Source organism: Neodiprion fabricii, chromosome 5 (assembly GCF_021155785.1).
Source record: "Neodiprion fabricii isolate iyNeoFabr1 chromosome 5, iyNeoFabr1.1, whole genome shotgun sequence".
NCBI classification, from domain to species: Eukaryota; Metazoa; Arthropoda; class Insecta; order Hymenoptera; family Diprionidae; genus Neodiprion; species Neodiprion fabricii.
In genome coordinates, this window is record NC_060243.1 from 27,523,070 (window position 1) to 27,546,628 (window position 23,559).

Here is a 23,559-nt window from a genome sequence, read left to right on the forward strand (position 1 = left end):
TAAATATTGGAGTACCTTGCATAGCCTCCGTTTTCCTCCCTTATGCACCAGCTATTATAGTTGTATTACGCAGCTGTATGTACATACCAAAATTCAATCATTTTCCAACTATAAATTTGAATTTTATTCATAGATTTGCATTTACGTTTCAGTTTTATAGAATTCGCTAGAGTAGGTACTGTATTTATATGAATTTAGTTTATATACAACTTTTGACCTTGGGCAAACTGTAGTATACGACGTTGACAACGTATGTGAACGTGCTTCCATTTATTCACTGACATATGAGTAGTTATACATCAGTACATTTTTTATACTGATAGTATCGCTACCGACAACGGAGGGTGACGTACCTCGAACCCAGTCACCTGATTGGCTACCCTCAACTGATGGCGGGCTCCACGCGCAGCAACTTCACACGACTCAAATAACCGCCACATCTTTCAGCATTCGTCTGTCACCGATCAACTTTGAAAGTTCGTTCGAGCTCCGTATATCTGGTGCGTGTGGTATTTGCTATGCTGTGCAAGTGTAATTGGAGGCCCAAATCCTTTTACTATCGGATTAATCAAAATAGATATTGTGTCGAGGAATGTTGTATCCTGAACTGTGCAAATAGGTCTTTTCACCGTATCAAAAGACGAAATAAATTTTGGTTCAAAAAGAACGTTATTGTGTTTGGTGAAAAACTTTATTATTTGTACGTTTTGTAGTGCGAGGGGAGACATTTTTTGTACTTTTAACATGTCTTGTGTGTGAAGTGAGTGAACCACGGAGCGAACAACGATTTCCGAGCGACGGCCATCTTGCATAAGGTAAGAAACTAGTTTGGACCTGTTGAGACGTAAGGTGCAGAGACCTGTTGTGCCGAGTTCGGCGGGTTCGACTTTGCAGGTCAGGTAATACAATGATTTATTTAAAATTTCTTTGACCGGTCAACTTATACGTTACGAATAGTCGTAATTTTCACTTACGTGAATTATGGTAAATACAGTACGTGTCGGTAAATGTAACTACTGGATAAAATTGCAAACTGTACACCTATGTATGCACTCGTATCTAGTATAGTCTTATGCTTTGCACGTCAAGTTTAGAATTGAGTCTTTGTGAAAATTTCATGATTATTTTATAGTCGAAAATTGTCAAACATTCCTACAATCCCAGTTTGAAGCATTTGTCAATGAAGCTAGCGATTAAAATTTACCAATATTAAATTATGCGTGCAATCATGAACATCAACAAGATTTCAAACTTGTCAATAGAGTCGAAACTGATACTAAGATTCTTTGCAGATTGAAGGACAAAAACCGATTGAAGGAACAACGAACATCCTACAAGTATTCTGCGATGGGTAAGTTTTTCCTGCTATAAAATATTTCGACACTCTGCCACTTGATGGACTGACGAAAGTAACAAATTAGTGAGTTTTTCTGAAAGTGCCGTGTCACATTGACGTCACAAACTTCAACCTGGCTAGTTTTTTATATATGATTAGATTTGCCTGCAACTAATGTATCCCAATACTTTGGAATATTGGTCTTTATAAAATGTGTATACCTATACACATACATATATCACGTATATATGTATATATGTATCTGAAGTGACAAGAATCTGTACAAAATGGCTACCGTTCAATTGGCGTGACGGCACCACGCTTAATCCAATCCAGTGTATATATATCAGTGGTCGTGTTTGGTGTCCGCAGCGCCCACTGGTGGCCGCGAGCCAAACTTTTGAAAAGGGCTGAACTGTTTCAATTTGATTGAATCTTTCACTCGTGAAAGCGGAGATGAGGGCCGTCTAGACCAATCAGAAGGCAGCTTTAATCAGATATTTAACACGAAACTTGTAATGTCAAACATCTGTTGCTGCTTTTGCTGTACATACATGGATGAATATCGCGGTTGCCACGTCAGGCGAATATAATAATAAGTCGGGGAATCCCTTGTCGGACAATGTTGAATTGATTTGTTATGTTCGTATTATTTATAATTCAATTCACGAACTTGAATTTGTACGTGCTGACTGATTATAACTCATAGCATTTTTTTGCACTTACCGAGCATGTGTCGAAATTGTATTATTAGAACGAGATAAGATAAGAAAACAGATATTGTACATATTTTAGAAGAAACAATGTTTTCTCTACTTTCGTTCTTCAAAAAAAAAAAACGCATCGAGACAGTGGCTGAAGTGTTGGATTACACAGTCGCCGAAGATGCTTTCGAAACATTGGTCGGGAGCAAAAATATCAAGCCAGTGAGATGCGCTCCGGTATTGAACTTGCCGTATTCATCATCTCAAAGTGAACCAGTAACGATAAGGCTAGTCCAAGGCTCATCAGGTTCAAAATCTGCCGAGGAAGAAACAGGAACTTGCAGTCAGCCTCTAAAAAAATCAAGCCGCACAGAGGCGCGATATTCTGTTTCAAATGTAACATCGCGGAACCAAGAAGCCATATCTGTTCCACAATTTCATGAGGCATCTTCCTTGCGTGTAGAACAACCGCTCAGAACTGATGTCGCTAGGTTGTATCCAAATTTGAAATCTACGGGTACAAAGAAAAGTGCGTTTTCAAAAAAAAGTTTTCAAAAAGTGCGAACCGATCCTGAGACTCTTTCAAAAAACAAAGAGAAATCCATACACGATATTGCTGATGAAATAAAGTGCGAGATTCAACAGAGAATCATTTTTTCCTGCGTGATAAAAAAAAATTTCGAACAATTCAAAAACAACACTATTAAAGATGTAACAATAATGATGTCAATGCTCACCAACTCGTCGAAATTGGACTATAATTTTGACAAAGAATTAAAAGTGCAAAGTGATTATTCCCATGTTACAAAATACATCAAGTTGCAATCATTCAAAGATGTTCAAAAGCATCATGAGAAACTTAACGAACCTACAAAAAGACAACGGGATGATCCAGCGTTTCCTAGTTATTTTAAAAAATTACGCTGCTACAAGGGAAAAAAGAGTGATGTGGTTGACTGTGACTGACGAAACTTATCTGCTAAAAATTTGTTTACACAATTGTTCGTACTTAAAAAACACCACATGCCAAAATTATTCTCTGCCTTTTTATTGATGGTATGAAGTGTTCTGATAGTTTAGAAAAGACTGCAAATATTTAGTTTAAAATCAAGACAATGTATTATGAATTCGCAAAAAAAAATGCATTACTCTATATTTTAGATGTTAGAGTGCAATTTTACTATTAGTTGATTCCATATGCGTGAGAGTCGTTTTTGATATGGAATCTTGCGAACATATTGATTAAATTTGCGGCATACGACTTGCTATTCGAATGACAGAGAGAAAGCTTGATTGTCGTGTGGTCCGAAGTCGTACTATTGTATGAATACGTTTACTTATGGATAATTGTATTATTTATTAATAGAAAGAAAAAAAATGTATCTACGCAGAACTTGTTTTATTTTTTTAATGTTTAATATTCATATATAAAAGAAAAATTTTCAAGTTTAATCGTAATTATATTATTGTATACCCAAGGTGTGAGAATATCTAGGCTAAGCTTATTTTTTTTTATCTATTTACAGTGGAAAATTTATTTTCTCCATTTCGTTAGTTATTGCGAACTTATATCAGTTCTGTTTCGTAGTACTGTTATTGCTATGTCTTCTGTCATTTTATAAATTCCAACATCCGCTAGTACTTCAGCTGTATCTTCGTTACCCTCCAATGCTTCTAACAAGAGCATCGCTGAACCTAAAGCCATGTTTAAAAGAATCGTGGCCTCCTTGATCCTGTGCAATATTCATAAATTAATACAATCACAGAATAATACTAGCGCAAATAATAGATTAATAGATCAAAGATTGATGTTTGAGAAAAGTTCAAGTTAAGAATAAGTTTCAAAATAAGAACCTCTATCTTGGCGATTACAGATTACGTAGCTCGCACTTTCAGTAGTTCATGGGGATTAAGATTATTAGGCTATTCGGGTCGTTAGCACGTACATCATTACTACAATCTACTGTTTTGGTTTCCAGACACAACTATTGATGGTTTGAGTATACTTACAGCGGAAAGTAAGCTTCTGGCTTGTTTGTATACAAACCAAAGAGCGGAAGGAGATTTCTGACAATATCATATTGTAATTGAGCAGCTCCCCCAGAGTTGAATTGATTGACCACAGCAATCTCCTCTAGCAAATACTGAAGAAAGAAAATGTCGATTACGCTAATCAATTTTGTCATCTTATAGAAAAATCGTGCACAATGTAGCATAATAAGCTAGGTTTGTGACCTACTTGATCGAGTTGCGCCGCAAGATTCTTCCAAGTCTTGTTAAACAACGGTAGTGCAAGAATGTCTTGAAGTGTGTTAAGACGAGCAGCCAGCTCTTGAAACATGGGACAACCACTCGGGGTTACGGATAACGACGCCAATTCTTTTTCTGATTGCATCGCAAACCATCTACAATCAGTAACTAGGATTAGATGTTCAGGGTTAAAAACTTTTATTGTTGCAAGTTGATGTATTTGATATTACTTGTCAGTTCTGTACGGTCTGCTTTTAGCTTTCACATCCAGTGCCACAGAGTTGCTTATTTCGTTCACCAACTCGCGTTCCAACCTTTGTAGTAATGCGAGAGCTTCGTCAAATACAGAATCATCTTCGTCCCCAGGATTTTCAGAAGTTTCAGCCAATTTCTCTACAGATAATTCTGTTACATCTGATTGTTTTTTGAAATAGTGAAGCTGCAAGAAGTGCTGAGAACAGAAAAACAAAACTCAAGGTATTTTACTTGTCTGTTCTTGCACCGCTTGTTGCTTTTCACTTCTTCACTTACAACAGTGGCACCCCATTCTTTGAGAACACTAGATACATAGTGCAGTGTATTCAAAATTCGAGGCATGATAGAAGTCAGCGGATCTTCATAATCCTCGTGCAGCAATTGCAGCAATCGAACACGCCAATCATCCACCAGTTCTAGCTGTAGTTCGAGAAATTGTAGCCTATTGGGTGAAAAAATTGATGGATTGTTAGGGAGGATGTAACAAAGCAAGAAAGTTGATATTTATGACTCACCTGTGACCAGGTTGTGGCAGATGACTATATCTATCAGTGATAGTCATTAGAAGAGTGAGAAAAGCTTCCGCACACTCCGTTACTTTCATGTCGTCTATATCTGTACCCATTAATCTTTCCCATGCGGTCTCAGAACTCAAAATAGCGTCCATTTTTTCCGTTGCATCTGCAATATAATATTCAAGTCACAATATACGTAATATTTAATTTTTAACACACTTTAGACATCTTGCAAGTCGATTCGTTTACACAAAAGTTACCCTGATGCAAATAATAGTACATTAAGAATTCGTTTTACATATTACATGGAATATAAAAACGTCTAAGTGTAGAAAAATATTGCTCATTGTCGGTAGAGAAATGCTTACATTTCTTCTCCATATTAACCCATTTGACAAAAATCTGTGCTTGAGTTAGTACAAAAACGGTTGCTGGTTGACTAGCTGGATATAACAACGTGTCTCTTAACTCTCTTTCAAAGCCTAGAGCCTCGTCGATTAGATGTGCGAAGAGAGCATCGTCGTACTGCATGTTGGGTAATTCGGAATATAACTTTTCCACAGCGAGTTGGACCAGCCCTCGCATGAATTCGACCTGGATAAATTATTTATGAAAATGGAACAAAGAGAAAATTAACTGTGAGTTTTTTTTCTCACGAGAATCTAGCCTTTGTTTTGTTATTTAAACACATTTGAAGCGAACTTCTAAATACCTTAGCATTGATGTGATCAAGTCCCAAAGAATTTGCGATTGGTTGAACATTCATCCTCACCCATTCGGTATGATCTCTGATCCATGTAAGTATCTGAGTGAAAAACCACTCAGGTTTGTCCAAACGGTTAGTTTGTTTTGCACCTGTGAAATGGTATATGAATCTACGTCTAAGGGGACGAATCAGCAGTAAGATTGGCAAGCTCACTGGTATAAAATCGGTTAGAAGCGACGAGGTAACCGCAGGTTTCGCTGTTTCTTCTCTATCCGTCAATCTGAGTTAAGGATCAATTTCAGGGTTCATAGGGAAGTTACATGATTTCGAGCTACATCAATTAATTCTTGATGCAAAGGATACGGTAGTTGCAGTTGCAGCAAGTATTCCGTAACTGTGCTGAACCTTGCCATTGCATCTAGCGAAGGAGTAGTCGACAAATTTAAATTGCTGCCACAAAATGGCCATTTCAGTGCCTTCAGAATTTCGTTGTATTCTCTGTAAAATTTCAAGGATTGTAGAAAAGTAAATACCAGGGAGCTGTGTTACCTTGATCGAATAATCGATGATGATTTTGCCTCCATTTTTTTGACCAAGGTAAACATTTAATAATAATAAGTATTCGTACTGTTTATTCAAACAATAGCTCGCCTGTACTTACGCTGTAAATTTATCTTTGAGATAATTATGCCAAAAGTGGAGAGTGTCGTGTAGATAAGTTACAAGATGATGACAAGTGGACGATTGTAATTGTGAATTTCTTTCCGTCAAGTTAGCGTACAGAGTTATCGTCAGCTTGTCATCCTTTGCTAATAGAGAACCCTCTATTTCATCACTGTAAAATCAATGATTTTTTCAATTAGTCGACTGTATAAAGTACAAGAATTTAGAAAAGTTGTATTAGTTTATCGAACGTCGAGTATTTTCTCATCGAGTCAGGGTGCTGAAGCTAAACCAGTATTTTTTTGTACCATATATCCTCGATGGATTTGACCAAGTACAAGTACGACAACGCTCTTTGTAGCTCTTCTATTTTATCAACATTTTCTCGAATCCCATCAATTTTGGAATCCTGCTGAAGCTGTTCAATGAGAACTTGTTCCAAATCATTGCTGATTTTTACCAATTCTTCTATTTCATTGTTTATCCTATCAACTCCTTCTATAGCTGCTTTAACCTTTGACGGAGCCTCCGTTGATGCCAGCGACAGCTTACACATGGCAAAAAAATAAATGAGAATATCAATAAGATATAATTAAATATGTAGTATTTTCTGTTAAATGATTATTCGACGATACTTCTGTACGTGACATTTATTGTTACCTGTAGAAGAAATAATATTTGGGAAAATTCGGTAATATGTTTTTTGAATGATTTCGTGAATGAATATTAAAGTAAGATACTCAATTTTGACTCACCGATTTTTCGATGTTATTTCTCTCGTGTTGTAACCGCTCGTGTAGTTGAGGAATTTTTCCAAGGTTTTTTAAATCCGAACCCAATTCGGCGTTGAATTCTTGTATGACTTTGACCTTGATTGGATCCATGATTCTTATCCCAATTATTATCACGTATCATAGCTCGAACTTTGGCTGAAAACGGTATAATTTAGCTTTCGAAAATACCAAGTTACGGTATGTTCGACATATTGGCTTCGTTGACGTTTCACGCATCAGCGAAACATAACCTAACATAACCTAACCTCTGAACTTAAGTTTCATTCTACGTGTAATTAACCTAACCTAACCTAACATAACATAATCTAACCTCCAAATTTACATTCCGACCTATGCCTAATTTAACTTGAAATTTTGCGCTTCATCCAAATCCGTCGAATATCGATGATTAGTTCACATTGTTTTATACAGTTTTATTAAGCACCTTAAATGATGCGATGCAAATTTACTTGTAAAAATTTCACTCACGGTGACAGTTTTTAGGACATGCGTGCAAAGATTGGAGCCAATTATAACATATATTTACAGTTTCTGCCGAGAGAGCATTGAACTGTTTTGACACTTGTTTTTTCGAAATGATTTTCATACTCAAGTACTCCGTTTTTATTATTTACGGAATTTTGATATTTTTTTTTGTAAATTTTCTCAAATTTGCACATATTTATGATAAATACTTCAACTGGTCCTACAATGATATGGAGAATTCAAAACTCTATGATTATGTTATCGGTAAGTTCTTTCTTTCTGCTGTTTCAATCAGAAAGGAATTCTGAAAACATTTATTTAGTTTCTTAGTTTACACAGAATATCTCCTCTTTTATTTATCACAATTTGATTATCCGTCCTTCCAGAGCTCGAGTTCTTTTGCCATATGCATTATTCCAACGATTCTTTAAACATTTCAGTCGGTGCTGGCAGTGCTGGGTCTGTAATAGCTGCCAGATTGTCCAAAGCTGGGGAGAAAACTTTGCTATTGGAAGCAGGTGGTGCAGTTCCTCCATTCTTGAATATCCCTGTACTAACTCCGTTATTGCAACAGTCTGTCTTTGACTGGCAGCATGTGACCGTTCCACAAAAACATGCTTGCAAAGGACTAATCAATAATGTACTCTTCCTTCAGTCGTGGTCAATTGATTCTTTCTCTTCTTCTCCTCGGAATAGTTTATTCTGACACTTGGTTTACTTGTTATATATCATTCGATTCTTAAATATCGTGTTCAGAATTGTCAGAATATTTGTTAATTAAATATTGGATACATGGAATTATATTACAGCAAAGCAAGTGGCCGATGGGAAAAATCTTAGGAGGATCGGGTAGACTAAATTATATGGCTTACGTTCGTGGTCACATCGCTGATTACACTAATTGGTTCCCCGATCTTGAGGGTAAAAACTTATCACTGTGACTTTATTTTACGTGAAAAATAATTAAATAATCCTGATGAACTTTTCAATCACCGCAGAGTCCGTAGACAAAGAAACCAGTTCTTTGAATGTACATTGTGATAATTGGTATACTGATTTGTCGGACGCTATATTGAACGGAGCTGCAGAACTGGGACAAAACGTTGGAAATATAAACAGAGATCTAAACATTGGTTAGAACCGTTGAATACTAAAGAAAATAGAAAAGAAAATGGTGCTTATTCTACTTACTGGTTGCTTTTTTTTCTTCATCTTTAAATCAGGATTCATGAAAGTGGAATTGACCTCAAAGGATGGAGAGAGATGGAGTACCGACAGATTGTTACACAGGGATATTGAAAAATTAACTGTTATCGCTAATGCTCATGTTAATAAGGTGATGAGACACCATTTACGTCAAACTAAAAAGTATCTTTGAACAGTTGATAGCCATTTTGCTCAATGTCAACATCCTAATCATCGATATCGCATGTAATCATTTAAATTTCATTCCTAAAGGTTTTATTGAAAGAAAAGAAAGCCGTTGGAGTTGAATTTGAGAAACTGGGTACTCAGCTAAAGGCCTTCGCCACAAAGGGGGTCATACTCTGCGCAGGAGCAGTTGGCACTCCAAAGCTATTGATGCTGTCTGGAATAGGTCCGAGAGACCATCTTAAAGGTCTAAAGGTTACCGTTGGTTCAATTGCTTGTCAAATTTATTCACTCATCTACTCCAAATGTAGTCAAATCAGATTTCTCTTCTCTCAAATCACTTGATGTGAAAAACAATACAGCATTATTCGGTAACGCTGCTCTTCATCAAGCGAACAATTATCCACTTCAAATAGAGTACCTTATTCCCTACAATTTCCATGTTGATCCTTACTCAATGCTCTGGAGTATCTAATCATTGAGGAAATGTAGAGAATATTATTGCAAATACAATTTCAACCATTTGTAACACAGATCAAGGTAGTGCAAAATTTACCCGTGGGTCAGAATTTGGTGGATCATATTCTTACTGGTCTCGATTTGGTCGTGCTCAATACAACCTTACCACTGAACATATTGAATGTTCTAAATCCTCTGTCAGCATTCAACTACTTCTTTCACGGCAAAGGTATATATCAGTATCTGACATTGAAGTATTGCTTGTACATGTTAATTGAAACCATGCGCAAATATTGATCGGTTTTTGAAAAACAAAGTCAGTAGCGTTTGTTTTCACATCTTCCACTCCAAAGGTCTCACCTGAGTATTGGAGTATGATGGAGGTAACAACTTATAATCAGAACTGATCTAAGGGGTGGAAGTTCTGAAAGTAAATAATCAGTTCATTTCTCAAGCAGGACTGGAAGAGTCTCGTTTGCGTAGCAAATGAAACTGTGAACTCTTCTTCCAGGGCCGTGGACATCAGCGGGTATCGAAGTTGTCGGTACATTGCACAGCACTAAATCAAATCGAAAACTAGATCCTCCAGATATACAATTGATGGTAATGCCAGTTGGAATATCTCAAGACGGTGGTATAGCATTGAGAAAAATCATGGGCATATCAGACGAGGTAAATTATCCCTGCGAGGTTATTCTTTCAATTTCTTGAGAAATATTTGTAGGGTTACAGCGCTGAAAAGTTTCTCTTATTCAGGTATTTCGTGATTATTTTTCTCCACTGACTCACGAAACAGCTGTCAGCATATTACCGGTTTTATTACATCCAAAAAGTTCCGGGGAGATCAGATTACAAAGTTCTGATCCAGCTGCTCCCCCCATTATCGATCCAAAGTATCTTTCCGTTCAGGAAGACGTGGAAGTTCTAATAGACGGTGATTATAATATTTTTCAATCTTCGTGGATGCTGATTGAAGAATGATCTTCTAAGATTCTCGATTTTTTATCATTTCATAAGTCTCTTTAAACTATTTTTGTTTGTAGACTTATGATTCCGATTGTGTCAAGATCTCTTGTGTCGTTTTAGGTATACAATTCGTGAAAAAATTGATCAGAACAAGAGCGATGCAGAAACTGGGCGCGACTCTTTACACAAAACATTACCCAAGCTGCAAGGAATTTTCATTTGACACTTCAGAATATTGGGAATGTTACGTTAGACATGTCACTTTGACATCTTATCATCCTGCAGGAACCTGTCGTATTGGTAGCGTTGTAGATGAATTTTTCAGGTGCGTTGAGGTTGAAGAAACTTTATTCATCAGGATCGATTAATCTTACTGAGAATATGTAATTGAATGACAGTGCGTTAGTGAATCAAAGTTGTATTTTTCAGGGTCTATAGTACTGAAAATCTCTACGTAGTTGATGCGTCGGTACTTCCAGTATTACCAAGTGGCAATATCAATGCCGTAGTTGTAATGTGCGCCGAAAAAGCAGCTCGATTATTGATTAACAAAAAGTTTCTGAAGCAGAGATCGCAGTGTCATATGACAGATTTTATCCAATACTTATTCTATGCGTCTCAGGTCAAGAACTGAGTCTTAGATAGTTTTATTAATTTTTAGGAATCAACATGCAACTGTAAATATTATAATAATGACAGCTGTAATCAATTCACTTCTACATTTTGTATATTATATTCTCATCAGATACATGGTGGAAATTGTTAACATACCGCATTGAGCACTTTTACAATAATAATAATAATAATAATAATATTAATAATATTAATAATAATTCATTATCGTAAAATTACAACGTAAATTTTACAACCTTCACCTTTAGTGGTGATTTCGTTATTTTTCTTCAACACACCTACACCCATAGTATGTCTATTGTATTACGGAGACAAATGATTCGATTTATCGTGTTGCCAAACATCGAACTTGTCAAAGATTGAAACACGTTTGTGTCATTACGATAATACAATGCTTGCAGCATAATGACTTTTTTTTTGAGCGAAATATTTTCACTAGATTCCAAGACGGATTGCATATATAATAGTTATTTTTGATAAACATAGTAAAAATTCTTATCCGAATCTCTTCATTAGTATTGCTTTTTCAAGTGGGTTTAATACAATGATATTGAATATACAGTATTGCCTTGTTAAGAATTGAATAAAATTATCGTACGTGATAATGGAGACTCAAGGAACGAGAGACAAATAAATTCCTCAAAAATATAAATCATGCAGGTGTTGAATACCCAAGGGTCGATAATCCACATACTATAATATATATATATATTAAAAATGTTTAGTATATTAAAAAGAAAATTCAGTTGACCAGAAATTAATTCTAAAATATTATACTACGCAATAATTATTATTACATTGTCAAATTGCTATATAGATTATAAGGCCACTAAGTAATTATTAAATGATTTCTTTCTATTCTTTTTCTTTTATTTTCTTTTTCTTTTTTCCTTCATTTGGTTCACATTATTTTCAAGGCATAAAATGGCACACGTTACATTGTAGGGATATACGTATAATATAGTATAATAGTAAAATGTACGTTAATTTATCCTGTTTGTTAATTAAGTACAATCTTTGATCTCAAATGACTGCAATATTATTCTTAAATATTAATTTATAAATATTTTTATCGCTGGACGGATTCTTAAAGGCGTGAACTAGAGCGCAAAAACACACACCAATTCAAATAATATCACACCAATGTTATCGCTTCAATGAAATTATTACCTATACATGTATATTATACATCTATAATTAAAAACATAAAATTCATTGTCATTATTATTCTTACTATTATTATTATTAATATATTGTATGTATGAAGGTATTTGTATATATTCTCTTATCTACAATAATTATTTGGATGTTGAAAATGATTATTGAGCAGATCTAGTTTGTATGACATGAAGTTTCAATTCGAACGTGTTCAATCGTTAATTATTATCAATCTTCGTATTTTTCTTTTTCGCTTTCATTTTGCACTTGAATCTCAAACTTGAAAGAACAAAAAATTAATAAATTAAATCAAGTGATTAATTATATTCACTTTATCGAACAGGTTTACACATTCTACATATATACCAAGGTATGTGTATTGCGTATACACATATTGCTGGTTACATTAACAACGATCAAATATATTATCTAATAATACTTGATAATATGAGCTGGTTACACATTTTCAACATCCAACTCTATACATGTGATATATTCAAATTCTTTTGAAAATATTTTGCAAAAAATGGGAGGGGCTGAGATCCTACAAAATATTCAGACAACTTTTTCTTTTTCCCTCACTAGTTTTTTCTTCATTTTCTTCCACGTTGTCGAATAGTCGTTAATATTTGAGCATCATTTATCTGACATTACATTCCTATAGAAGCAAATCTTTTCTTTTTTTTACAAAACTAACACATCAACCACCTGTTATTAGCATATTTCTCTCACCAATCAATAATTCATTAATTTCAAATCTAACGTAAGTGATTAATATTAAAATCGCATTGAGCTTTTATTAATTAATTCATACTTTAGAGGGTTGTTTTTTAATTTCAATAACATAGAGTACACAGCGAATGTTCATTCCGATTATAAGGCATATTACACTTCTATGCTACATGCTATTTTAATAACTGTGATATCTACATAACAGTTATTCATGCAAGTGTAGCGAATTTCATTATATATATATTGATAAATGCAAAAACCATGTCTTATCGTTTTTTGGACGGATTTCATTGCTTGAATTTGAGTTTTTTTTCCGCGTATTGTTTGGGTCAGTTCTACTGCAGTATGCCTAATTGTATCTACACTAATTGAAGTAAGAAAAAAATTCTATGGAAATAACTAAAGACTGTTGTTCTTAAATTCCCTTTGCAAAATTTGTTAATATTTGATGAAAATTGTTTGAAATTTTCAGCTTCATCACCGGACATCACTTTAGATGTTACGCAATATTTAAGTATACACACCGGGACAATCTTTTGAAACTTGAAAATCAACCGCACATGCACCAAATAATTCAATCTCATTGGTCGGCAAAATCTTCCCGGAGCGATATTCTTGTCTACGATGCAGACGGGCCAACGTACGCAAAATATGAACATACGCTTGAATTTTCAAAGAGCATAAGCATTAAATTCCGACCGTTCTTTGAACAATCAACTTTTCGACTCGACGTCAAATGCTTCGCAAACCTTTCTGAGTCACTGTCACAATTATGTGAGATTCTAACCTTGAAAATTCGTATCAACTACATCGCCGCCAGAAACAGTTTGACGGCTGAATCTCGGGATGGCCAGCCTGCACGAACAAACTCGCGTATGCACATTTGATTTTCAAGTTTCAAGAGATTGTCGCGGTATAAAATGTACGTCGAAATTCCTCTCATTCGCGAATATACAATTTACCTGTGCAAATCACTCGAAGGATCGTCGTGCATATTAAAGTTGGATACAAAAAGGTTGTCTGAATATTTAATGCTATACATGAGCAAACGGTTATAATTAATGTTGTCAGCGTAAATTTACCGCGGGATATTTCTTGAACGATACATCGTATACACCGGGTTATTTCTCGGTAATTTCAAAGGAGTCAATCCCCCTGCATTTCGGTAAGTGAGACAACCGTCAAGGAAATAACCCGGTATAATAATTGTATGGAGAAGGAAAGAAGTAAGAGGCAAAGAAGAAGAAATATGATGCTTACAAGGAATCTAGTAGAGAGTCGAGAAGATCAAGCTGATTCTCGTCCCAGCCGACGGTTGCGATCAGAAGTCCTGTGAGGTCATCCTCGCTTAGACTGACTTGTGTCGATTCGGGGACTTCCGGCAGGCTGTCTGGAATTGGGGGTGAAACGCTGCTCGGTGGAGTTTCGTACAAGGCTACAGGTGTCAAATTTGTGGTTGGTGCCGCCGTTTTAGTCGTGCTATTTCGGCGGGACGAGACCCGCCTTCGGGAACGTCTTCCTTCCTCTAATCTCTCAAGATCCAATTTCCAAAAACCTCCTTTACCCGGCTCGTCCTTTGATCGTGGCAGCTTCACGAAACACTTGTTCAACGATAGATTATGGCGGATTGAATTCTGCGAAAATAAACAACAAACTTTCAATTACTTCAATAGATCTTAATGTAGTTCTCTCATAGGTATGGTTATCTTGAGATGATGCTATCGTCAGTCTTTTCATATTCATAGTCAGATTCATATATCGGTCGTTCTGACTGTTACTTACGCTTACGTATCACTGACGTAAAAAGACAATGATAGCGTCATTCTAACATACAGTGACGAATACGAATCTTTAAAAAAAGTTTTATTTTACGCAACACTTATGATGTCAGAAATTGTATTCCTGTAATTCGATCACCACTTATTTCAGAAATCCATTTCCTGCCGTTATCCTAGCATGGAAATAAAAGTTTTTGGATGTTTTCGTTCGGCATTGCATGTAAAATTGCGCTATCAGCATCTTTTTTGCATTAGGGATGCGCAAGTATATTTAACAGTAAAAACAAGTGATATTTCACTCGGTCGGTAAACACTGACTGGAGCATCCTCTCAATAACAAATTTTTCTCAATTTTGAACATTCTAGAAATCCGAGCAACTGCTTTCCGTCATCATTTGATTGGGATGAATTCCAGAAACGAATGGAAAAGATCGACAAGATAATATTGACATACGAACCTGCCACGCGGGATCGGCATGCTTGTAGTATGTGAAGTTTTCTCTTATCCATCTGTAGATACTCGATAGTGTCAGTTTGTTATTATTAGCCCTCATCGCCAAGCAGATTAATGTTGCGTATGAGAAGGGAGGTTTAGCATCCGAGTCGAGACGGTACTTTTCCGCATTTTCAGCCAGGTCTGAAACGAAACACATATATCTCTTCTATAGCGTGATGCATATAACGGTGACTTTCTGTACCACGTTTGTATGAGAATTCGAAATGGAGTCTTGTGGATTTATCTGGAAATTGCCAATTTCACAGTCTTGATACCGAGTTGAAGTTCGTGACCGTGTAGATATTATGATTTTTTGATTTCGTTGGATGACGGTGAGGGTTGGAACGATGCACATTAAGCAATCAATTTTATTTTCTGCACGACGTTTCAAACTTAAAAAACACTGTAAAGTATTTAGATGCAATAGAGATAAATAATTACCTAGCTGTGCAATATTCTTAACGTGACAGTTAGTGAACAAGTGTAAGTCATATAACAATGTGTTATTATTTATGTTAAAGAAACCTGATGATGATAGGCGGGGCCTGCCGAAACGCCGTACAGAAAATAAAATTGATTGCTTGAAGCGCATCATTCCAACCCTGACCGCCATCTCACGAAATCAAATATTCATAAGGCTTGATAATCTTTGCATACCTAGCTCAGCTTTAAGCAATGGTGACATTTTCTTTGGTGCATGCTGAGCGATCGGAGGAGGCGAAGGCGAGCATGGTGGAGTCGGTAGATTTGAGGCACTTGTGATGTCGAGTGATTGGAGCCAGGAAAGGCTCGTGAGCTCTGCTTCTACTCCGTAGCTCTCCGTATCCATATTTTCTGACAGTGATCCTTCATCCGAAAGGCCTTCGATAATGTCAATTCTCATTTTTACCGTGTCATATCAGTGTCGGCCTGTACAGACACACAAAATCTTCACATTAATCCCGGGCTCAGGTAGTGACGAAAGTACTGATGGTTAAATTACAACGATCTATACTTATGACACAAACTTTTTTTCTAGTTACATCTCGATATTATTCCAAGCAGAGAGTGAAACCCCAGAAAAATCCGAAGCTTTTCGTATAGGATAAAGATAAAATACGTACATTGTAAATTACTTTGTCGATTCGTTTAATATCTTTGAAGCTACGAATAAGAGGGCAATGATACCTCAGCCTGACCAACGTTCTTTATTCAGACTGATCAGGATCGTATGCTTGACGAGAAATTGAATGCGGTTAATTATCGTTAATTAATATCAAATTAACAACTAGATATCTAAAATCAACGTTACTACAGATCTTTATCTTCGAACCTCCATTATATTTAGGTTTCTATTCGATCACGAGAGTGCATTCGCAATCGAAACGTAAATTATGCATAGATACATACAACGAATTTACAGAAAGTGTACCTTATACTTAGAACGGCAACGCATATTTAACCCCGTCAATAAAACGAGTTCTATTACGCCTACAGAACCGTCACAAAACGCATGCTCCGGTTACACGTAACACGTGAATTGAGATTAATTTTATATACTGTAGTACTTCGATTCTAACGTTGGTAGAATGGTCAATTATTCAATTCGAACTTAAAGTACCAACTCCTTGCACAGCGCAAAAAGACCCGGATCTCCTTTACACTCAATGTATTATCGGACTGTTACAATCGCATCACGTCTACAGATCGATATAATGCGTGTTGTCGAGCATTACAAGCATGAATCAAAATTAGAGAAACAGATCGCGATGCGGTGGACGCCTTTTTGCGAAGCGCGAAAACTGCCATAAGAAAAAATAAAAAGAAAAAAATACTTACTCACCGAATCAAAAGTCCTCGTCGGACTTGATCAGCACACCGTGATGGATGACGCTCTGAGAACCGATCTGACGGATAAAAACGCATCCGATTCTCCAGTTGTGACGTATGAGAGACTTACTTAGACGCGCAACTCGCGATGGACGCGGCTTCCAGATCACGCGGTATCGCCGACTCAAACGGAACTCCCGCGCGCAACCCTCACGGCTTCTACCGTTACCCGCACCTATTTGTGCGCGCGTGCGATGGACAGGTGCGCGAGACCAGGAGCTGCCCTAGCCCTGCCTTCCTGCTTGCGTCGCAGGTGGACCTTTCGCCATCCGACCACCCGTCACCCTCAGCCACAATTTCCCAACCCCGAGTTATCCCTACCGGAAGTTCCGTTGCTCGTGCCGCGATTCCGAGCGTAACGTTGAGCCTTAGTCCATTCTCAACGAGGTGAACGACGAATTCGAACTTCGAACGTTTTTGAATTTTATTTTTTCAAACAAAGACGGAAGGTATAGATGTTAATGCTTTCACTAAGATTTGAGAGTGACAAAGACAGGCACCAGGCTGAAGTTTGTAACGTTACTGTAATGATGCATGTTTAGTAAAAACTGTTATTTTGCAACTTTAGGATTACCTGAAGTTTAGCAAATTGTTAATACAGCATCAAGAAAACTGAGATTTTGTAAACTAAACTTCTTCTGTTATTCCAAAGGTGTGAAATAGTAATTTTTTGTTTCAATGTTTCGATACGTTAACGTTACTAACTTCAGCCTCGAGATTAATCTGCCTGTCTTCGATCTGTGAACATTTCGGATAAAACTGCAAAGTGCCTTTTACTTGCATTCACTCTTGGAATAAATTTTTCTACGATCATCGCGAACCGGCTTTGAGTAGGTGACTAATTATAGTCGATATCACACATGCAGTCGAGTGTGCAATTAGCATTGCATGAGCTGAAAGTGTGCTTGAGGCAATTTGGAGGTCCGATTTCGAACTTGATCTTTAAAATCGTAGCTGTAAATGGTTTCGAGCTATATAAGATACCCTTAAACGATGTTATATCGTATGCAGATGGAAGTTGGATAAATCGAAGGTCGCGTTGAAATTTGAATTTCGAACGTTGATTCTCTAGTCGTTTCTTCCAGATATATCAGGAGATCGATGAAAGAAGTGTCATTGAACCGTCTCTGCGGCATTTCTTATCTCAACGAACTCGGATAGGACTTAATAGCTTTAGTTTTTCCAAGATTCCCGATAAACTTGAGCATTATAAATTGCGCGGTAGGCATTTCTAATTTTTTACCCTAAAAAAATCTGGACTGATCCACTTTGATATTATCGCGTAAAAACAGCGAAACGAAACAGCCTGCGCAGCAGCAACTGCACGAATGGTGTTAGAGCGTTCCAAATATAAAACAAAAGTACGTGAAAATGAGGGGGTGCATAACATAAAGTGTTAAAACAAGAAATCCTGCGTGTTGCGTTGATACGTCTTAAAGGTCGGCGCACAGGGTTGGCAAAGGTTGGCAGGGTTTGTTCAAGGGGTTGGCAGTATAGCGGAAAACTCCTCCTGTGGGTCGATGCCGGTACCGAAAGAAAGGAGTCAGGCAAGGCTGCTGACTGACAATGAGTTCCCCTTTGCTCTTCGTGTCCAATTTTCGTATTCCCATAATTTATTTGTCCTATTCAGAGTCATTCTACCGCGTGAATTAATCTCGAATTGTAACTACTGACGCGTTTATCACGCGAAAAATCGTTTAAAAAGCGTTTCCATAATTGTACAATCAATTGGCCGGATCTCATTTTATCTGCACATATGGGTACGCTTTTTTTGGATTTCACAAACTTTAGTGATCCTGCAGATCTTCGCAAAACGTGCGTTTTGCCATCTGTTTTGGCTGTGGTATCAAACCATGATTAGTAATGAGAAAAAAAAGGCATATCTCGGTTCACGGTACTGCGGCATTCATGCGTGCAAAACTCGGTAGATAAAATTTGAATAACAAGTCCGCGAGACACTGTATAAGTCATACAAGTGAGAGTACATGGCAGTAGTAATAATCATTTATTCTAGTATAATAATATGAACGTGCTGAACTGGCGTGTTTAAACTTGTCTCACAAATATAGACATGGTATTTACGATGTGCGAGTATGAAGGAAAAATGAACACGTTTTACTGATAAACATAACGACATTTTCGTCTGTTCTCAATGGTACAGAAGGAGAAAAAATAGTTCCTCAGCTCATGTATCATTCGGAAAAATGTAATATTTACTATGCGCTCATGAATTGGTATGCTGAATTGGTACTTTGCTCGGTATACTGTAATGATTATAATTTTGTAACGTTGGCATGACGAGATATCAGGGAAAAAATCATTATTGCGTAATTTTAAAATGACTTTCACGAAGTTGCTTTACTAAATTTCAGACATTCCTAGAGTTGCGTAGTAAAGATTTTTCCTCAACATGCATCGTTACAGTAACGATGCTAACTTCATCTTTATCATTGATGATGGTACATAGGTACTGTATAATCACGGTATTCGTAGACGCGTGATTAATTTTCGGCAGTTTCATCGTACTCTTGATTCCATTTTACTTAACCTTCACATTTGCGCTTCTGCATTGATATTGATCAATTTCTCCATTTCATTATGTATTTTTGAATATGAAGTTGCCATTCATGCCTTTTTGGATACTTCTGAAACGGTGATCGAGAGGATCGAGAGTATTGCGGGAAGAAAAGAACGTCGGTAAAATCGACTGGCGCTCAATCGATAAATTTTGAAAATTTCCACGGTACTTGAGAGCGTATTAAGGAAAGTCGATTAGGTAAAGCCGCTTAGTGCTGCAGCAGCAGTACAGGTGAAAAGGTACCATTTGGTACTGTGCAGGGGTCCCGGTATCTGTTTGTTCAAAGGGGTGCGAGGCATAAGGGCTCGAAGGCTTTGAGTCTTTGGGGGTGAGTGGCTATTTTGTCCGGCAGAAACGGCCGGATCGTTCGCGGGTTGGCCAGGCCGCGTGTCCGTCTGTCAGTTCGACACCAACACAACTTGACACACACTGCCGTCGAGGTATATATAGAGAACGATCAATAATCTCCTGGGAACATCCCCCTGTGCCCAGTTCTGTAGCACCTGCCAGGGTTGCGTCAGGTTGACTCATTGTGCCGGTAGTAATTGAACAGGTTCTTTTCAATCGGTTGCTATTTCTCATCCACTTATAAGGTACCATCGATTTATCGAAATGAGGATTTCACTACCCCCTTGAACTTTCAGCATGTTCGATCGTTTCCAGGCTTCGTCAAATTTTCGGATTCGTATTTCGATTCGATTCTCGGTTCGAGGAACGTTTGGGTAGGAAAAAGAAGCTCATTTTTTCTGGGGTTCAAGCGGCACATCTGGAGTATGTACCTGCTTGCAAGCACGTCGAGGTGATCATCGGGGACCTGAGAACTGCTATAGGTCAAACTAACTCGGATACGTGGACGTATTTCACTGGGCTGTGAAGTCCACGTAGGTATATGCATGCATACCTCTACAGCCTCTGACGTATTATGTACGCATCACATATACCTAACCGTGCCAATGACGAATCGAATCGTAGGTAGGTACGCGACGCAAGCTTCTGGGAAGTAGATTTGCAACGCGGCAAGGCCGGTCACGAGTTTTACGGTGATTAAAGGGTTGGCGGAATTGATAACGGTGGATGATTCAACCTTATTTTTAATCCGATCATTTCGAAGCAATTTTTAATTGATGGAAATTTATGACTAAACTACGGCGGGGAATTTCACAAACACGAACGATTGTGATCTGTTGCGAGTCGTTGAAAAAATATTACTAGATTTGAAATTTTACTACATCTTCATGAATTTTGTAATTTCATTACTTTTATAATAAACCATAGAATAGTTTTGTTTCCATATTCAAAACCAAATGAACAATTATAATTGTACAACTTTCTTGAGGTAAGGAAATTGAATCGTCTATGACGCAAATTAGGTATATGAAGCAACACCTTGACGGTGAAAAGTGGGTGCTGATTCTTCCTGAAATTTGGGGATATAGTTGATCCTTGATTCGTCAAAGCAATCCTTATACGAGCTTCGATGGCTCGTCTTACCAAATTGATGAGAAATCATCGGTATTTTTACAAAATTGTAAATCGATACAAAAGATTGTCGTTTTTATCAGGCGGGGGATGAATTTCAAAATTGTGATTCTACATTTTCACTTTTCGTGTTCAGTGATTGTTGACTACATATCAACGACTTCTGTTATATAAATTTGCAAAGGTTTCTTACTCTGTACGCCCTTCAGAGCGTAATGGGTCTGTCTAACTGACCGATAATGGAGATATCGAGGTGATGAGAAAGTGTGCCGGACATTGAGGATGATTACAATTTATTTGTCTACTATATGACCTATTAGTGCGATAGTGTGATACCGGCATCGTTGAACACGAATGTGCAACAATTGATCATGCAAATGAATAAGTGGCGTCATTGATGTGCGAGGTTGACGTTGACGTCAACCGATTAAAAGATCAAGGACCCTTTGGAGCGGAAAGAAATGATCCGATCCCCCCATCGCGTGACGGTCGGTTGATCAAATCTCCCCTTCTTTATCCTCTCATTGTTAGAAATTGAAAGTAAAAAGTGCACAGCAACGAGCCGAGTAAGGCTGTTAATATGATCGAGTCGATGAAAAATCTAACGACTGTAATTTTCATCCGCTCACTCACCTTCGGACAGCGAGCGCGATCCTCGCGGAGCAAAACCAACACCCTCGGTGGTCTGACACACCAGCGGAATACCAAAGATGATCCTCTGGGTCCAGGATCGATATCTGTAAAGCGCGTAATACACACGCACCACTTCTTCACCCTCTGGGGGTTTTAATCTATTCTTACTGCTAAGTTTTACTCTGTGCAGCTTGTTCTCACGCAGACAACGCGATAAGGGCGTTTTGCCTGCAGGCTGCTTATTCGACTCGCGAATACCGCGGCGAGCAACGGAACGACGACAGCGTTCTACGCTTCTTCTGGTTCACCGCTTCGCGCACCTCAATGAATCGGCGGGCGGCGGTCCCCTTGGGACCAGCGAACCTACCACCTCCTGCCTCCTGCCTCTCGTCCGGCCGCCATCTTCTTACTTGGCGGCGGTGGCGGCAGGTGTATAGCTACGGTGAATATTGATTGGAATTCTGTCACCCTGTTCGCCGGCGCTACCTGCAGCACACGCCGCGATCAGGTCTCCTCCTCCAGCCGCGACGCAGCTGTACCCGCAGTTTTCCTCCTTTCCTTCCTTCCTTCCTTCCTACCTTCCTGTCTTCCTCCGGTTCGTTTTTTTCCTTTTTCGTTCCCCCTGTCGCTCTGCCTCTCCTCTTCCTCCTCTTCTTTGCATTCAATTCTCCAGGTAATTGCTAATTCCACAGTGTCATTGTCATCCGCTATCTAGTCCTCCGATTGACTCCTGGTTGGTTTGTTGGTTGGTTGGTTGGTCAGTTGATTCGTTCGTAGGTTGATCTAATACACCTTTGTTACGAGCGGCCGTCGACGCTATGCGGGTACGACGAGGCGTTCACCCTGCCTGCCTACCTCTCGCTTGCTTTGTCATTTTTTCGTCATATGGGTACATACATACATTCCTACGTAGTTCCGCACAGCATATCTGTACACATGAGTGCGATGCATGTATAATTCTAAATTTGAATATCACGAACAGCAACCGACGCTTGTATCTGTATCGAATGTGACATGAGATGGCTTGTAAATTATTGAAACGATTGATTATTTTCTACGCCTATATACCTCACGCTCGGCGGCGGTGGCGGGGATTTCCCAAGATTGAACCAAAGCGTCTCGCCGCCGATCCATCATTATATTTACGACACGCAATCGCTAAGTGCAGGGTATTGTTTTCAGTTCATTACGGTTATTGATACATTTTACGGATTTTTCTAAAAGATATCCTAGTATTTATTTTTCAAGAGGGTCGTTCGGCCATCTCTTTCGAAAAAATTATCAAAATACAATGGCATCGAGTGTTGAAATAATTTTATTACCATTTTTGACTATTCACTGAAAGAATTCATGTCAGTATTTAAGCATCCGCAAAGTGAAGCATTTTTTTATGGTACTGAAGTTCTTTGTTTAGTTCCGAACTGACCACCAGGCTATGCATTATTCTCACTGATGAGAACCAACAGTATTTTGATGATAAATCAGTGTGACGGAATTCTGAAAATTTTTAGAGCGCTGTTGATTTTTACACAGTAAATGAGAAGTATCGATTTGATTTTTGAAAACAAAAACCTAGCGGTAAATATCTGTGGTTGCATGTACATTTTTGAAATGTTTAGAAAGCTCATATAGGATTTTAATGTTTCATTGAAAAATCAAAATCCGATTGTGTGGATGGTGTTTTAGGTTAGAAACTGAAATTAAAAACAAGTTCGTGTT

The 23,559-nt window shown here is 37.8% G+C and overlaps 3 protein-coding genes and 1 long non-coding RNA gene across 7 annotated transcripts; 2 read left to right on the forward strand and 2 right to left on the reverse strand.

The window, feature by feature from the left end:
* The first annotated feature begins 338 nt into the window (after window positions 1-338).
* On the forward strand, window positions 339-15,945 carry LOC124183515. Of its 2 annotated transcripts, none has more exons than XR_006870995.1 (3): window positions 339-894; window positions 1,293-1,351; window positions 15,803-15,945. It is a non-coding gene; the product is annotated as an uncharacterized LOC124183515 (long non-coding RNA). The 2 variants fall into 2 exon arrangements; XR_006870996.1 differs by lacking the exon at window positions 15,803-15,945 and adding an exon at window positions 15,152-15,299.
* On the reverse strand, window positions 3,425-7,450 carry LOC124183506 (RAD50-interacting protein 1). Its single transcript, XM_046572102.1, has 12 exons — window positions 7,185-7,450; window positions 6,738-6,976; window positions 6,428-6,601; window positions 6,130-6,264; window positions 5,773-6,034; window positions 5,429-5,654; window positions 5,061-5,226; window positions 4,822-4,987; window positions 4,521-4,741; window positions 4,280-4,445; window positions 4,051-4,184; window positions 3,425-3,773 (listed from the first exon to the last, which is right to left on the reverse strand). The coding sequence occupies exons 1-12, from the start codon at window positions 7,311-7,313 to the stop codon at window positions 3,596-3,598; spliced, it is 2,196 nt and encodes a 731-aa protein (XP_046428058.1). The 5' UTR covers window positions 7,314-7,450; the 3' UTR covers window positions 3,425-3,595.
* LOC124183508 (glucose dehydrogenase [FAD, quinone]-like) lies at window positions 7,784-12,217 on the forward strand. Of its 2 annotated transcripts, none has more exons than XM_046572103.1 (11): window positions 7,784-7,952; window positions 8,129-8,328; window positions 8,498-8,609; window positions 8,687-8,821; window positions 8,912-9,024; window positions 9,147-9,314; window positions 9,594-9,747; window positions 10,030-10,190; window positions 10,275-10,452; window positions 10,605-10,809; window positions 10,914-12,217. In XM_046572103.1, exons 1-11 carry the CDS (start codon window positions 7,799-7,801, stop codon window positions 11,116-11,118), a joined length of 1,785 nt encoding a protein of 594 aa, XP_046428059.1. In that variant the 5' UTR covers window positions 7,784-7,798; the 3' UTR covers window positions 11,119-12,217. The 2 variants fall into 2 exon arrangements, with proteins under 2 accessions (XP_046428059.1, XP_046428060.1); XM_046572104.1 differs by having other exon boundaries at window positions 8,696-8,821.
* Window positions 11,194-22,210, reverse strand: LOC124183512 (forkhead box protein J1-B-like). 2 transcript variants are annotated; one of them, XM_046572118.1, is made up of 4 exons: window positions 21,841-22,210; window positions 15,939-16,190; window positions 15,244-15,422; window positions 11,194-14,641 (listed from the first exon to the last, which is right to left on the reverse strand). In XM_046572118.1, the coding sequence occupies exons 2-4, from the start codon at window positions 16,162-16,164 to the stop codon at window positions 14,264-14,266; spliced, it is 783 nt and encodes a 260-aa protein (XP_046428074.1). In that variant the 5' UTR covers window positions 16,165-16,190; window positions 21,841-22,210; the 3' UTR covers window positions 11,194-14,263. The 2 variants fall into 2 exon arrangements, with proteins under 2 accessions (XP_046428074.1, XP_046428075.1); XM_046572119.1 differs by lacking the exon at window positions 21,841-22,210 and adding an exon at window positions 17,104-18,772.
* Between the last annotated feature and the right edge of the window lie 1,349 nt (window positions 22,211-23,559).